Source organism: Meleagris gallopavo, chromosome 3 (assembly GCF_000146605.3).
Source record: "Meleagris gallopavo isolate NT-WF06-2002-E0010 breed Aviagen turkey brand Nicholas breeding stock chromosome 3, Turkey_5.1, whole genome shotgun sequence".
Lineage (NCBI taxonomy): Eukaryota > Metazoa > Chordata > Aves > Galliformes > Phasianidae > Meleagris > Meleagris gallopavo.
This window is the reverse complement of record NC_015013.2, coordinates 92,558,241-92,574,935: the sequence shown is the minus strand read 5'-3', so window position 1 is coordinate 92,574,935 and position 16,695 is coordinate 92,558,241. Positions and strand designations below refer to the sequence as shown.

At 35.3% G+C, this 16,695-nt stretch overlaps 1 protein-coding gene across 1 annotated transcript in view; it reads right to left on the bottom strand.

Annotated features, from left to right (window-relative positions):
- LOC104910488 (protein EFR3 homolog A-like) overlaps nt 1-14,191 on the bottom strand; it is a 28,149-nt gene extending 13,958 nt beyond the window's left edge. The window contains exons 1-4 of the mRNA XM_010709406.3: nt 14,084-14,191; nt 3,730-3,806; nt 2,321-2,448; nt 1,564-1,714 (exon numbers count right to left, since the gene is read on the bottom strand). Of these exons, the coding sequence (XP_010707708.1) occupies nt 1,564-1,714; nt 2,321-2,448; nt 3,730-3,806; nt 14,084-14,096 (369 nt within the window). The 5' untranslated portion in view covers nt 14,097-14,191. The remainder of the gene's footprint in view (nt 1-1,563; nt 1,715-2,320; nt 2,449-3,729; nt 3,807-14,083) is intronic.
- Nucleotides 14,192-16,695: the final 2,504 nt, after the last annotated feature.

The window sequence follows — 16,695 nt, the reverse complement described above, 5'->3', positions numbered from 1 at the left end:
GTCTAGAGTTAACACAAATTGACTTTTCTCTCTATTGACTATATTGGGCATCTAGAGAAATTAGCATAATAGACTAAAACTAGCCTTTGGAATACTGTTGAAGATCCATATATTCACTCTCCTAACAGAATTTAACATCTCATTTTTGGTTACCAAGTTTCACGACAGAAAAACAAGAAATATTTCCTAATTTAGGAAATCTATTGATCCATTTTGCTCATAAAATGCCTCATCAGGAATAGAGAGCAATATCAAACAGATGACCGTAATGTGAACTTCTGTACAATATTCATTTGGAAGTGGTGTGTGCCTTGTATACCAAAATGGAGGTTTACAGTAACTGTTTATCACCGAGGTGACATACATCTTCCATTTGGCAACTGTGAAAATAAGTTCCAAAGCTATTTTCTAATTCCATAAGGGATCATGCCAAGGCACTGCTTTTATGATTGAAAAAAATCAGGGTAGTAGAGCTCAAAAATATTAAAGAAAATACATATAGAGAAACATAGAATAGTTTTGTTAAAAGAGACCTTATTGCAGAGACACCTTCCCATCAGATCAAGTTTGTCAGGCTCAAGATCCCCTCCAACCTAGCCTTGAACAATTCCAGGGATGGGGCATCCACAGCTTCTCAGGGCAACAGGTTCCTATAAGTAAAGACTTTCTTGCTTATACTTGATCTAATTCTACCTTCTTTAAGTTTAAAACTGTTAGTTCTTGTCCTGTCTCTAAAACCCCTGATAAACTCTGTCACTGGAGATGGACTCTTTTATCATGTATGTATTATGTATGCATACATACACACTCATATATAAGTGTATATATTTAAACACATTTCCCATCAATAAGACTGTTCTGGCAGTCTGAGGTACAAGGATAAACTCCTCCCCTTTGTCACAGCAAGAATCTTTTGTGTTCAAATCTAAGAGGAAATTCTACACCAGAGTCATATAACTCTAATAGACCTTCTCGCCTCCCTGAAGTACAACTTCATTTAATTTCATGAGCAAGGAATCATGCCCACAGGAAAGTCCAACAGTTTTACAGAATCCACAAAGAACATTCCTCGCAGCTAACAACAACAGCCTACATTAAATGCAAGATCTGTTTTTTTCTGCAGCAGTTCAAGACGAATCAAGTTGCATTATATTTAAATCTAAGTTACATTACATTACATGAAAAAGGAACTTATTTTCTCTTTCACACATCACTTCTCTTATTGCTGAAAGAAATAAAATATTGCCTTATCTACACAATGTCTTTAGGAGGTCTGTCAAAGATTCAAAATAAGAATCCACAAAACAGCTTTCCTATTCCTTCCAGAAGTTGTTATTTCTGCAGAGGATGAGCCCAACCATCAAAAGAGTTTGAACTAGAAGGAAACAGGTTTTTCTGCCTCCAGCTGGTAAATATTCTATGCCCAAACAGTATATCTTGCCACACACAGAACCTCCTCAGTTCACGTTAGCTGACAGATATTTTGTGAATTCTGAAACTATTTTGCGTTAACAAATAAACAAAAACTTAGTTTGATTTAAATTAGCATCCAAGTTCACTCACAGAATTAGTTCCAAGAACTTGCAGCTTTGGTTCTCCTGATTCCAGCAGCTTGGCCACCATATGAAGAAAGCTTTCCACAAATGGCTTTATGCTTTGAGAATGGCAAGCCATTAGAAGTTGGTCCAATGCCTCCATGGCAATTAAAACATATCTGAAAATGAATTGTAGAGAAACTAACATAAACGCATGTGCAACATTTATCATTAAGTCTTCACTACAAAAAAAATTAGAAAAGAAAGGGTGAAGGTACATCTTTCATAGGATCTAAAGAAGAAGAAATTGGTAATTTCTATATTATGTCAAACAGGATTTTTCAAAGGAATAAATACAGTAATAACAGTTCTATTTAGAACATTTTGTTTTCAATTATAGACCCCAGCTTTCTACTCCACATTTTCCCAATACAAATCCCACTAAAGGAAAGCCATCAAATTATCCACAATTCTGCAGTGAGAGTACATTCTAATTAAATGAAAAAGAAAATGAGTAAAACTAATTATCCTAACAAGTTGCCATTTTTCCATTCTACGAAGTTATAAAAATATCTTTTGACATCACTTACACCAAAGACAATGGCTTCTGATGGATACTGCTCTTCTCTTCCAATTCTTGCATTTAATATTTTTGTACATCATTTCCATATTACTTATTTTCTCCGTTGACTACATCTTACCTTCTAAACTCACCATCTTTGTTTTGATCCTATGTGCAGCTACCTGTTAGCACCTATTTTTTCTGTTGTGACTTACTTCCTTACCCATAGCGATGTCTGACAACATCTCGGCTCAGTCTCTCTGCCAGGTAAGCACCAATTCGATCCAGCTTTTCTGGTGCAGAAACGGCATAGAAAGTCAGCTTCTCCATATCAGCTTTAACAAGTCCATCCTAGAAATAGATACACAAAATAAAAAATAAAAATAATTAAATCTACAGAAACTATGAAGCTTTTAAAGTGCTTTAATTTTGGCAAATTACAAAATACGTAACTTTCAAGCAAAACAGCCAAAAACTTTAACTCCAAAAACCAGTAACTTCAAAAATTATGTTATGTAAAAACAAGATTTTATTTTAAACCTTTCACTTCTTCAGTGTCATGTCTTGGACAAGGCTGAAATACAGGGTACCTGAAAGCTAATCGTTAAAACAAGATCAGGCAGAGATTAATATATTAGGTCCAACGTGAATTGTGATATGGACATCCTCATTTTTACTTTTCTGTAAGTTCTCCAAACATTATCTTTTTCAAATAAATGACTGAAGTGATAAACATAATCAGTAGCAGTTAAGTACATTTTACTAATCAAATCTTCTAATATGTAAGAAAAGCCCTGTAATTCAGTGAAACACTATGGACCAGCTTGGAGACATTCACAGACAGCTGTAAAACTACAACCGTAGGTACTTGAGGTGTCTCTATATTTGCATCAAGTCAGGAGATTGCAATAAAGCTATAAAACCATATGATTCCATGTTTTCAGTGCTTACTATACACATACATCATTTTATTTAATTTTCTTTAAAGCCATTAACATACATAAATGCAGTAACTAGCAGTCATTACCAATACCTTTTAATGAAAAGCCCATGTACTCTGCAGATAATAAACCAAACATTACACAAATCCTGACTGCTCTGCTCATTTTTTCTATGATAAAAGATATAAAACATTAAAAAAAAGTAGCACCATAAATAAACTCTCCATTACACTGCATAATCATGATTATGTACAGATAAAAGCATTATTAACTGTTATTACAGAAATCATTTCAACAGAGAATAATCATTGAGCTTTAACACAACTCCGAGATTATTCAAATGAAGTGTTTACATCCACAAACAAAACAAGCATTCATGGTTCTAAGTTGTTATGAAGTCAAACGCTACCTTTGTGGCAGAATACCAAGTTTAATTAAATCTCCATTTAGTTGAGGAAAACATACTTATGTCTTTTCTTTTCAGTACGCACTGCCCTGCTCTGATATGGGAGTTAGTCAACTATTTAAAGAGGTTCCCCTCCAAATGAATTTTCTACTAATCTATGTCAAAGATATGAAGCATTACAGCAGAATTTACTGTGAAATGTGAAAATAAATATAAATGCTAAAGTGTTAGCTACAAAAAAAATAAACTTCTCAATAACCCTTACAATTTTAAGTCATCACTCACTTTTGGATCTTCAGGAAATATGTTATCTACCAGACGCTTGTAACGAGGTCGTAAAGCAGCACAGCAACAGCACACTCCTGCAGAGAGATGTAGCCAACAGAATTTAGAACAGAATTTTAGGAACTCTGGTAATTTCACCTTAAGTGAGCAGAAGAAAAAAAAAATAATAATAAAAAAAAATAGTGAATTCAGTTGCTTGCTACTTCCAGCATTTAAGTAAAAAGAAGTAATTGAGAAAGACTGATAAGTCATATAAGCAAAACTGTTATAAAGCAGTAAGTGCAAAAATATGCAAACATTCTGAATATTGGAAATGCACCTGCCATCAAGCCATTCCTAAAAATACGTGGAAAGATCAAGGAATTTCAAAATTTAGCAGTACAAAAACCAAGACTACTTTCACTTGCTCCTTTACGTTCATTCCAAATGATCATTTCAAAACCTAACTAAACACACATTCTCTTTACTCCTCTAAGAAGTCAATGAAATCTTCACTGTATTTTAGAAGGAATCATATCAATTGATATAAGCACAATCAACAAAAGATGCTTTACTTCCATTATTTCACTGTTTTCCTTTGCATCAGAAAAAAAGACAGTCACCTGGAGTGGCAGAAAGTATTCTTTGGACCTTATTTCTATTCTCCTACTGATACCGTATTCATACATCAACAATCATAGCTATGTAGCTTGTAATTCTAGTAGTTTAATTAATAGTAATTCTACTAGTTTAAAAAGATACTCTAGTACAACAGAGACTTATGAAGTAAGCATTTCTCTTTTTTTTTCCCCCCTAAGATTCAGGACTACTAGTACCTTCGAATAATTCCAGTTTCTATTAAAAATAGCATCTAAAGTTAAAAAAATTCAACACACACACACACACACACACACACACAGAGAAAAAGCTTCTAGATATTTGTCCCATTCATTTTCCAATGAGGATTTATTCCCAAGTAATGTAAGCATTTCAGCAAATTAGATTTAAAATGTTTCAGTAGAAACATCAGACATCAGACTAATTCACTGGTCAGGTCTCAGACCAACATTAAAGCAGCTCTGATGAAGAAAAACCACTGAGCTGAAACAAGTCCAATAATATACTGATTAATTACATCCAAGTTTGCATGAAGATCACACCTAGTCTTTCATACCGTGCTGTCTACAGCATTTAGTGAAGCTAGGTACCTTAAAAACATCTCACAAAAAGCTAGCCACCTTGTACCCAAAAATTATTTGCTAAAAATAGTAAAATCTATAAAAAATTAATCACATTCAACTCAAAACAGAAATTGAATAAAGGTTACCTTTGGGATAACGTTGTTGTTTACAATTTATCTCCAAAATTATTAGACTGCTAAGAACTGTTACACAAACCTACCAGGATCTGCATTTCTTTACTTAAGAAATCACAGCTGTTTTGTACCATACTTACTAAAACCTCTGGGAAGCTAAGGATAAGTCTTTCTCTGCTGTACTCTTTTATTACAAGGCTCTGTATGAGTAGACCAATTACCCTCTATTCAAACTGCTTTATGATGTTACCATTTTCTAGACAGAAGTCGAATTCTACTAAGAGTCTGACAACTTCATTCTTGCAATTTATTTATTCAGAAACAATTACAATAGATAGATCTTTGCTTTTGAAACCAGACTTTGACTCTAAGTTCTCTTTGCTAGTCTTTTCACTCAAGTCATGAATGAGTGTATGATCAGTAAGATGAATGCAAATGAGGACCTCAAAAAGCTATAAAAACAAAGCATACTCAAGCAGTAAAGATCTGTAACACTGAGGATTTATCTGCGAAGCACTGTTTTGTTACTACTGCCAAGTTCTTTGAGCGACTATTTCTGCTGACATCCTCCTCTTAGAGGACTAATCAATGTAAAACTCACGTTTATTCAAAAGATGTACGTATTCAGTAACTAAAATCAAAGCTATTGCATATGTCCCTGGAAAACGTACATAGATAACTGTGAATTAAGAGGTTAAAAACCTACTTATGTTACAACAAAGCTGTACAATTTTATCCCATCAAGACCAGTGTTTTGCAACATTCTAAAATCAAGTAAAACCATAATAAGGTAGGAGTACCTATTAAGTGTCTAGTATGTTACACAGTATTGTGAAATTCAAGTAAACAATCAAAATCCACCAAAATAAGACTTAACTTAGATGAATATTTCATTAATTAGATATGCAGCTCAGCCCCTGACTCGACACTCTTCTGACTATTGCTTTCTCGCTTGGTGTTCTGCTTCACAGAAGGTAAATTCCCCAGGTAAAAAATGAGTTTGATCATTATTTGTTAAAAAATATTAATACAACAACAGTAGTATTTTTCTACAGCTATCTCAAGTACAGTATTAACAGAAGATATCATACAATATTAAACTTAAGATAGAGGTCAATAAATACTTTTAGAATTTGTTTCTCCTTCTTCATATGGCCAGATAAGAAAATTCTTGCAATGAACTAAGTCTGAAAACAATATTTTAGAGCTAAACGGTAGCCACATAAATTGAGCATAAAACCTGGATACAGACTCTCAACTGAAAAGTGTGAGATATCAGATAACACCATACAAGCTCATTCTCACAGCCTAACCAGATGGTTTCAGTTAAATGAAACCCAACAGTGTTCTATTACTGATCTTCTAATGGAAGGTATACAGTCAATTTTGAGATCAGAAAAGGCCTACAAATAAGCGTGTAGCATCAGATTTGAAAAACCTACCCTTCTTGGATTTTCAGTAGTATCTTTACATTGTTATCTATTTAATTACAGAACAGTTTGCAGGAAAAAAAACACTTCAAAACGTTCACTATCATCATTAAAATTCATACATTTTTATTTCTTTATTTTAAATCACATTAACATAATTTTCTAAATTAAACAGAACATTCAAGCATTAGAAAGCTAGAGCTAATCTACCAAAGTTTTCAGCTTTAGAGGGTTTTTTGAGTGAAGAAACTTGAACAGAACATTACTAAAAAAATAAAGCTCTCAAAAGAAGGCAGGAAAAGAAACAAAAAGAAAACATGAAACAAATAAGACAATTAACAGTCATGAGACAGGCTTTGCTGAAAAAAATCACAGGAAACATATGGAATACATTTTAAAAAATCACAGGAAAATGAAAGAATTAAAAAATACCACAGAATAATCATGTCTTAATAATACATGTTAATAGCAAACTGAATTTAAACAAATAAACAAAATCCCGAAACATTTCACTACCTCACCCAGGAAAGAACACTACTAAATGGAGTGAAGCCACTGAAAAATGATTATTTATTTCTTCAGTACCAATTCAACCAAGATAAACCCGATCCAAGTAAAACAGATTCACTTCAGACAAGTAAGCTGTTCTGCAGCTCTGCAGGATGCAGTCACTAAGTTGGGTAAAAGGAATATGTTCCAATTTGAGCTGGTTTGTCACCCAAACTCCACTGATGATTTCCTTCTGGTACCAGGCATAATTTGTCTCCCATCTTTATGCCATTTAATACAAATAAATATGAAAGTTAAAATCAAAGCTACAGAGAAGCTTACACTATTGTAAGATAGCCAATGTGAAAGTTTTAAACAGCACACAAACACACAGACACGCACATTTAAATCTCAACAATGATGGGATTTTCCAAATTAAAAAATGCACGTTATCTACTGCTCAAAGAATCCCATAACCCACATTTCATATGTTAAAGCTGCAGCTGCACATATTTACCAACTGCGAGGATACTGCTTTTTACGAGCATTTATTCTACACAACATCAGTAGCAAGAAATAGTCCACTTAATCATAAAACGATCGTTACACCTACCCAAACACATACATGGTCTTGGTTCAAAAGCAGAATTATAATCATAGGCTTTTTCTTGCTCAATAGTTGGAACTTGAACATACTGCCTCATTCTGGATATGATTTCACTCCCCGGTACTCTGTCCCTCAGAAAGTTGCTCTGTTACACTAGCATAGAAGCAGTTACTTCACGAGAGGGCTCTGTGATACTGTAAGCTTATCTGATTAGTTCTGTGACATCTACATAAAGCCAACAAACACGTGAAAAACTTCAGTATCAAATTCCGTTAACAAAGCCGAGCGTAAGAAAAAACAGAAAGAAAAAAACTATACTGTCAATGTTTTGGATTCACATCTCACCAAGACAAACTGAACAAAGCCAGTTTCACTACCTCAGCCTCTCCGAACATGTGGGTTTCTCACTTACATGGCAACAGAGAAAAACATCAGCATATTTAAAAAAAAAAACTTCTAGTCATTTGGTTGCCACAACCAAATTTATCACTGAAGACTGATGTGTATTTTGGCAAAACACCTCGCTTATTTTGCTGAATAATGGCCAAAAAATAATAAATAAGACAGACTGTTAACTATAAAGGAATTTTAAGCAGAAAGATTTAAATGTAAAGTGGCTCTTTAATTTTAAATAGGTTGGTAAAAATTAACATTCTCTCTGATAATACTTGAAAATATAAGCAAGGATCACAGAACTTTAATCCTTAACATCCTTGATCAGAAAGGGTATGGTACATCAGGGAGAAATTCCATTCTCAGGTAAGCAGTTTTGAAGTTACTTTCCAGCTTCCCCTTATTTTCAATTGTCTCATTTGTTTTATTTTCTACTTTGCAATCACTTGCATAACACAAATAACTTCTTTTTTATTTTCTTATATTTGAGATGATAAATGTACACAAAAATAAATTTGCTTCAGGGGAATCCAGAGGAAAGTGCATAAACTAACGCTGACCACTACACTGGCCCTACCTGGCTGGGTGTGAACTGTTAGCATCAGTTGATCTAATTCAGAGCTGAAACTATTTTCAAGGGCATTCCCCTTCTGGTACTAAAAACAGATCAAATACTTTGGAAAAGCGAAATTATTCTGGCCCTATAAGGAAGTTAATTAGAAATATTCTTCAACCTGCTATAAAAAGAACAAAAGCTCTAAGGAGGTGCTTATCAGCCAGCGCAGTGTCCCTCTCGTGCTCCAGGGGAGAACAGAGGACTCATCATGTAAATCACCTCTTATTTGCTATTTCTTACTCCAGCACCATTTGCCTTCTACTCAGCTGGTCCCCATCCTCTCCCCACTGAGAAGCTGCAAATAGAACATCGAGCATACAGATCCAATTTCCCCCTCAATAATGCAGTAGTCATCTTGATACCAGCTTCTCACCCCCACGACAGCAAAATCTCAAGACAACAGCAAATGTGAAAAATTCCATCCAATACTTACATTTGACCACTGTACATTTAATATTTTGGTGTTTAATTAAATTGAAACAAACAAACAAACCAAACAACTCATTTTCTCCCTTACAGTAAATTTGTACAGGTAATTCTGGTTTTATATGACTTCAAGACCAGTGCTTTTATACTTGGATGGAAAGATGCAAAAATAAGTAAAAGCATGCAAAAATTATCTATTACCATCCCATAAAAACAAGAGATGACAATGCACATCAAGCACCTTGCAAGAAACAGATTAAAAAAAAGAAAAAAAATCTAGTTAAATAAAGCTTACCACTAAGCTTCTTCAACAAAGCACTCTTTTCAGAACCATTAGCAATTAAAAGAAATCCCCAGAGAAGATATTATCTTTGGGATGGTGCCTTTTAAAGACTTCTAATCCATTAAAACAAAGTTTTCCATTACAGCAAGTTCTCTGGTTACATTCTTTCTCATAAGTTCCACTGCCTACAGTGTTTCCATACCGTCTCTTCTTTCTCCTACCTTTGTTGTTTTCATATGGGAACTTTGTTTTACTTGCTCATTTCCGTTCTCTTCAATACCACCTCCTCTTTTCCTACTCTGAGATACCACGAGAGTTCTCTATTTTTAAAACATTATTATCATCTAAAATTACTCTAGTTCCAGTGAGAGAAGCTCTATGACTTATTATGCATTTTGCTTCTTGTCCTTACTTGTACTTCTATTGGCAATAACAAGGTCATTTATTTCTTATTACTAAAACAATTAAAAAAAAAACAAATTTATTACTCCCACTCCAGGAAAGACATCTGGAAATACACATCTGCATAAATCTCCTTGATTCTTTCCCATTATAGCTAATACTGATAATATGTTTGATAATATTGTGGACAAGTACAATTTTCATTCCTGCTTTCAGAGTTCGCAATCAGGAAACGAGTTTTGGTTGATAATACCTCTTTCTTTTTCCTCCTTTATGAGTTTGTCATGATACTCCTATTTATAAAAAAAGAAATACTGATTTTATAGCAGCGTTTCATAAATCAGGACAAAAAGGGAACACGGGCAAAATACTGTAGTAAAGGTGTGGGGTTAGGAAAAGAGAGCTCACAATACCTTGTGCAGCCTCTGAAGCAAGCACACAAATATGCATTATTTCTCCCTCCAGACAAGTAGAAATACAGCATAGAGCAGAGTCATCACAAACATTGACAAAATACCTGCTGCACTTAAGGGCCACATCCATTAGCACACTGAGCCAGCAGGATATCCTTTTAAAATTTAAATGTGATGGTAGTATACCTACTATTTAATTCAGAATAAATAAAGAAGGATTGACGTAATCATAGCAGCCTCTTCCTGCTCTCACCAACTCTCACCAATCCTATCTTTCTCCCCCTCTCTGACTGTCTGGTTCTTCCAGAGATTTGCAGCTGTAGCAGAACCGTATCTCCCATCACAGTGCTGATCCTGGCAGAGGATTTCCCAGTGTCAGATGGACTGACTTGTTCAGCCTGGCTTCACCCTCACTCTAACTTTCCTGAGCAAAGTACAAAGAACTACATCCTTATATTACACTCCTCTACAGGATGCACTGATAATGCACACATTTGCACCCTACTAACACCACTCAGTTCCCACATTGCTGGGAGTGGGGAGTAACACTAACCTGGAAGAGCATTTTGCAGGCAATGGGACTGTGCCTGAAACAGAAGGACACTATAGCAGCTTTGGTTAAAAGGCTGAAGGATAGCAAGACAAGCAGCAACATGACCAAAAGCTGGCAACAAGAAGTCCCTGAGATGTGCAAGAGGCAAAACTATTCCAAGAAGGTTACTGCTTCCCTCTGGTAAACTTCTAGCGATACCTCAAGATAGTCACGATTGGTAAACTACAGGTAAAAATATTTATCTATATATCTGCTAAACACCTCAACAAGCATTCATGCCTGATACCTAAGTCGAGACTAAAAAGCTTTGCCAAGATGCTCAAGCTGGTCACACTTTTTCTTCCTACTCCCAGCTCCAGGTAGCCAAGCAGAGAGCCAACAGGAATGTTCCCCATCTCACCTTCCCCAGTCCTTTCCCCACTCCCACTTCTACTTTCAAGTTCTAGACTTTTCCTGCTTCTCTTCCCATTGCACGTCCTCATAGATTTACTCTCATTTAAGTACACTCAGCTGTAAACTTCAGTACACATACAGAAATTTGACAAACGCTTCCTTACTAAAATAGAACTTTCTTTGTACCAGTATTTAAGTAACAGATAACAGGAATTATATATTTTCTCTCATTGTACATAGAAAGCACCATAAGAATATACCATGGCACTCACAATGAGAAAACTCAACGCAGCAATTGTTCTGAGGCACACAGATAGGGTCCAAAACGTGCTAAGACATCTCCTCCTGTTAAGCAGCATAACATTTAAATTGCATGGAGTTTACTGAAAAATCAAATGCTCAACAAAATACTGCAATGTTACTTGAAAGACAGTCACAGAAGACACACAAGATTAAGTATAACCTCTTGGCTGAGTTGAGCCAATTAAGTACCCTGATTGAGTCTACCTCTGCTTATTTGATGTTCTCAGGAAGCATTAACAAAACGTGATACTCTGATTTGGATACATGAGTGTATTTACAGAATACTAAAATTATTTGGGGCTAGAAAATTTTAAGTCTCTTCATAAATTATTATGAATAGATCTCCAGACCTGCCTGTACATTACACTGTACACAACTTCTTCCCTGAAGACAGTCTGATTATAGTTCATTCTACCCCCGCTAAAGATCAGCTTAGTGCTAAACCAAGCAAATAGAAGCTCGTGTAACAACTTTTCAATATTAACAGTTGTTAATTCACACGTGAAGGATAGAAATTACATCAAAGAAAACCTTCTGGTTTAATTTAAATTATTAACAATCATAAGGATATTTTGTCTTCTCCATTAGTGCCACAAAGTGCACCAGCTTCAATCCATATGTTCCAGAGTAACCACAATAAGTAGTGCAGCTGCTACCAGAGTCTGAATGATTATCTCTTCCTCAGAACAGCAAATGCAATGGTAGAACACACATCTTGAAGACTCTGTCCAGAACTATGTATCCCAGCTAACTGAAAAGGAGCCCACCCCTTCTGTAATTTCTACTCAGCAATGGGGTATTTAAGGAATGTAAAGTAAATGACAACTCATCTGCAAATCTTCAGTAGCTAAAGGCTATGTCTCTTTGCCATCACCGCTCTGATCCCACTAACCTGCTCACTCTAGAAAATAGCTTTATAGTTATATAGAAAGAAGTACATATATGTACATGTACACATGTTGTTAACCATCTAGTCTCAAATGCCTTAGTTAGATGTAAAAACCAGACTTCTGCCAAACAAAACAAACAAAAGAAAATGTTTTCCTCTTGAATTTGAAACAACTCTACACAACTCTGCAAATAATTAAACTGCATGAACATGAATTAGACTATTGTGCTTTTGATACAGATTTTTTATAAAGATTTTTTTTTTTTAAATAAAGAATTTGATAAACTAACAAAAACTGCAGTCCAAATCTTAAGACTTTCTCATATCTTTTTTTTCGATTATTTGGGTAAGCTATTTCTGTTCTTTTTATAGTTAGGACAAGACAAGAAGAAAAATGGTCTGGAATTGATCTGATCCATGCTGACACAGTCCCACCTGCTTTGTCATTTTTGCAAAATGCTCAGAATTGAAACTGCCGGGATCTCTTACCCTGCAAGCATGGAGATGAAAGTGCTCTAGTGCTAAATTAAACCTAATTGTGAGGAAAAAATTCACTACACTTTTCACAACTCAAATACTTACAGTACTTACTACATTTAAAATAACTGATAGAGGAAGCTTTCCACTGTGTTCAGACACAACGTTTCTCCTATTTTTTCTTCTTTATAATGCTGATTTGTTTAAGTCATTGAATTTAAAAAGAGACAAAAAATGTATTTGAAATCAAATCTTTATCTTTTATAAAGATATATAAAATCACCAATAATTGGGAAAGATTAACTTTTACTTATTAAACTTTTACCGTCATTAATGTAGTTTAGAAGAAGAATTCAATACTTTAAAAAAAGCCAAAGTTCTTAAATGCAAAACAGGAGCATTCAGTAATGCTCGTTTCACATGGCACATGCAAATCACCAAAGGGTCAGCAGTTCAACATCCATGAAACATTCTTCTTGAGAACTAAGAACAGGCACATCAGAATACCCCAATATTCATTCTACACAAATACATATTTAAAGAAAAAAAAGGCAAGTATTTCAATAATAGATTTAACTAAATTGCTTTTTATATTTTATTTGTAGAACATCTGAGAATTCCCTGATTTCAAGATGTCTTGGGAGTCTGAAGACTCTTAAATACATTTTTGTAAGACAACAGTTCTGTAACTGTTTAAGATTTTGAAATGTAAAAAATTGCGACATACACCTGTTGGAAAAATCACATACCAACCTCTGCACTGGTATCAAAAGGTTTGTAAACTTTCAGTCAGCACTATTAATTGTCATAGGTTGTTTCCTTGAATACATCAGATATGAAAAATCAGAATTTGCTAAGATATTTCACATTATGGAATTAAGCTGAACTTTGATTGTTCAGCTAAGCATCTTCAAATACCAGAATTCAGAGCTGTTCTCCTTTGGACACAATCATCAGCCAAAAGCTACAACTTACTAGATGAGGTAAAGTCTCAGTCACCTACTTACCCCCAGCTTTCTACTCACTCCTGTCTAACTGCTGTATGAATTAATCTTGAATGATGTCATTTTCTAGAAATGAAACAGCATTCCTTGAAAGCCAAGATTAATGTACACAGTTAACTTCTGTCTTCAGGAATTCATTAGTTATCTGATTTTCTCAAAACCACTGGGGATCCTTGTGGCATAGCAGAGACAGGAAAAATAGCTCATATGCCATATAAAGGACAGGCCAAAACATTTTTAGAAGCAGTTTACTCCAGTCTTTCCACAGATGCATGCATTTAATCACATACTGATAAGCTTAACCCCTCCCCAAATCAATTTTTCTTTGTCATGCATAAAAAAATAGGACACTTGCATGCATAAACAGCATGAGACTTCTTACCCTTTCGTCCCATGATTGAGAAATCAATAGCAAATAATGCTGCATATGAAGGTTAATCGACTCATTGAAAAACCACTTGCAAAGCAATTTCTGTAAATAATAATGACAGCAATATTTTAATAAAACCTGAAAAAAAAAAAACCCTATTAGGCTACATTTTAACATTTGATATGCATAGTTTAAAAACACATAAAGACTTTAATCTGCACAGAATCAAGTTCTGCTCCAAACCCTTTGATTGTTTAACAATAATAAGCCCGGACAGCATGCACAAAACTGACAACTGAGGAAATATACTTTCTAGCTTTTGACAAGCAGTGTGTTGGACAAAATGTATTCATTTCTTGGCTATACTGAAGAATGTTCTAAAACAAATGGAAGGCCATAAAGGGAGAAATGATGTCACTAGATATTATCTGCAAGGTGTTGGCACAAATGGTTTTCTCTTTCTATGGAGCATACATTCTCCTATCCCAAGTGGGCAAAGGATGACACATATACTGAGAGAATTAACAGCCAACAGAAACCAACAAAATGAATATTTACTCAAAATTAAGAGATCTTAAAGAAACTCACGTAGATTCGTTAATAAATACGAATGCAGCCACCCTAATAGCACCGAAATCACATATGATACCACAGGTGAATAAAAACAGAGCTACAAAGTACATTTTTCCTTGTTGTAAGTTACCAGATTTTCCTTTCTTAATGAAAAGATTGAGATTAGTTTTATTTTCAGTGTAGGAAAGACAACGATCTAAAATTCAAGCCAAGCCATCGGTGTGCTATTAACACTGTGCTGACTGACAGCAGGGCACGGGGACAGCAGTGCTGTGCAGTGCCGGCTCAAGTGATGGCTAACATTGCATGCATGTCAATACACTGGCTAAACGCAGGGCTCTGAACAGCAAAGAATACATAGCTGTGCTTTCTGTTTTGATAAAGGAATTTGAAAACAGAATCAGAGAATTTGAAGGGACCTCAAAAGATCAAGTCACAGAACCACAGAATAACAGAATCCTCACAGTTGGAAGGGATCCTTAAAAGCCATCTGGTCCAACTCCCCTGCAATGAACAGGGATACGTACAGCCAGATCAGATTGCACAGAGCCCCATCCAGCCTGAACGACTCCACGGATGGGGCATCCATAATCTGCTTGGGCAACCTGTTCCAGTGCCTCACCACCCTTACTGTAAAATACTTTTTCCTTATATCCAATCTAAACCCATAGCTTGGGGCTCCAAGACTACAAAAATAAACAAATGAATAAATAAATAAATAATCACTGATTTATGTGATTATTTGTGAGACCATTCTTGGTTGATACAAATAAATGACTTGAAAATTTTCACATGGATTGCACAGAGTTGCAATCAGACATTCAACTCAAAAATCTGTTTGTGTCTCTTAACTGGACTTTCATAATCTGTATTTTAGAAAAATATCCTCTGCTTCACAATCACACCTTACTCATGTCATCGTGTTTTGGGAGCACACACATTTTGAACAATTGTTTACAAAGCTGAAGTACAGGAAGAGTAAAATGTCATCAGATACCTCTGATGAACAGCCTGAGAGCTCACTAGGAATTGCAGCCACTGCCATCGAACCAGACTGGTATGTTAGTCTCACAAAAACAAGGTCAAACATCCCACTACTTCTATGCTTTTGTTCCTCTTTCTTTTCTTGTCTGTGTGTTTTAAGAAAAATATTTAAGATTAAATATTTTGTTACTTACAAAGAAACAATACTGTATTTTTTGTGAGGGCTGCTCCAAAAGTAATGCCTTCTGTTTTATTATGCTTGGCCATAACACCAGAGGTGGATGTTGGCAGTATAGCAGTAGAGGTTAAGCCTTCTCACCAGTATTCCATTACATTTTTTTGCCATGTTACAGACGGCAGCAGAGGGGCAGTCTGAGCATCTGACATGGAAGTACACATGAAACAAAGGTGTGTCACTGAATTCCATGCAGAAAAGACTGCAGCCACTGACATTCATCAATGCCTGCTGAATGTTACCGGAAGACCAAACAGTGAACATGTGCACAGGGAGGTGGTGGGTGGTGCTTTTTAGCTGTGGTGACAGTGGGTCACCTTCGCTGGTGCAGATATAGGTTCTGAGTGCAGCATGCAGGCTCCGGTTCAGTGCTGGTGAAAATGCACAGCTAATGGTGGTGACTATATTGAAAAATAGTGTTTTGTAGTTGAGAATTTGCTTTATCAAATAGTGTTATTGTGCTCTTTCCATCTGTTGTCATTTCTATGGAAACTGGATGCATCACTTTTGGAACTGCACATGCACATAAGGTCCAAGACAATTTCTATTCACTAAACAAACAACCAAGGCAAGCCAAAAGGTTGGACACCCTTGTTTTTGAGAGTCATAATGTAACTATTTTTACACTATTCTATGTAGTCAACAATGGAAAACAAATAGAAACTCTACTGCATACAAAATTAATTAAAACAATACAAAAAAAAACAATTTCATTAAGTGGAAGGTCCCATTTGGGATTTTGAAGTGTCAAGGGTACACAAGAAACATGTAAACATTGAGGAATGTTATAACTTAGAACTACGATGTAATTTTTTGCCATAAAAGCAAAAAA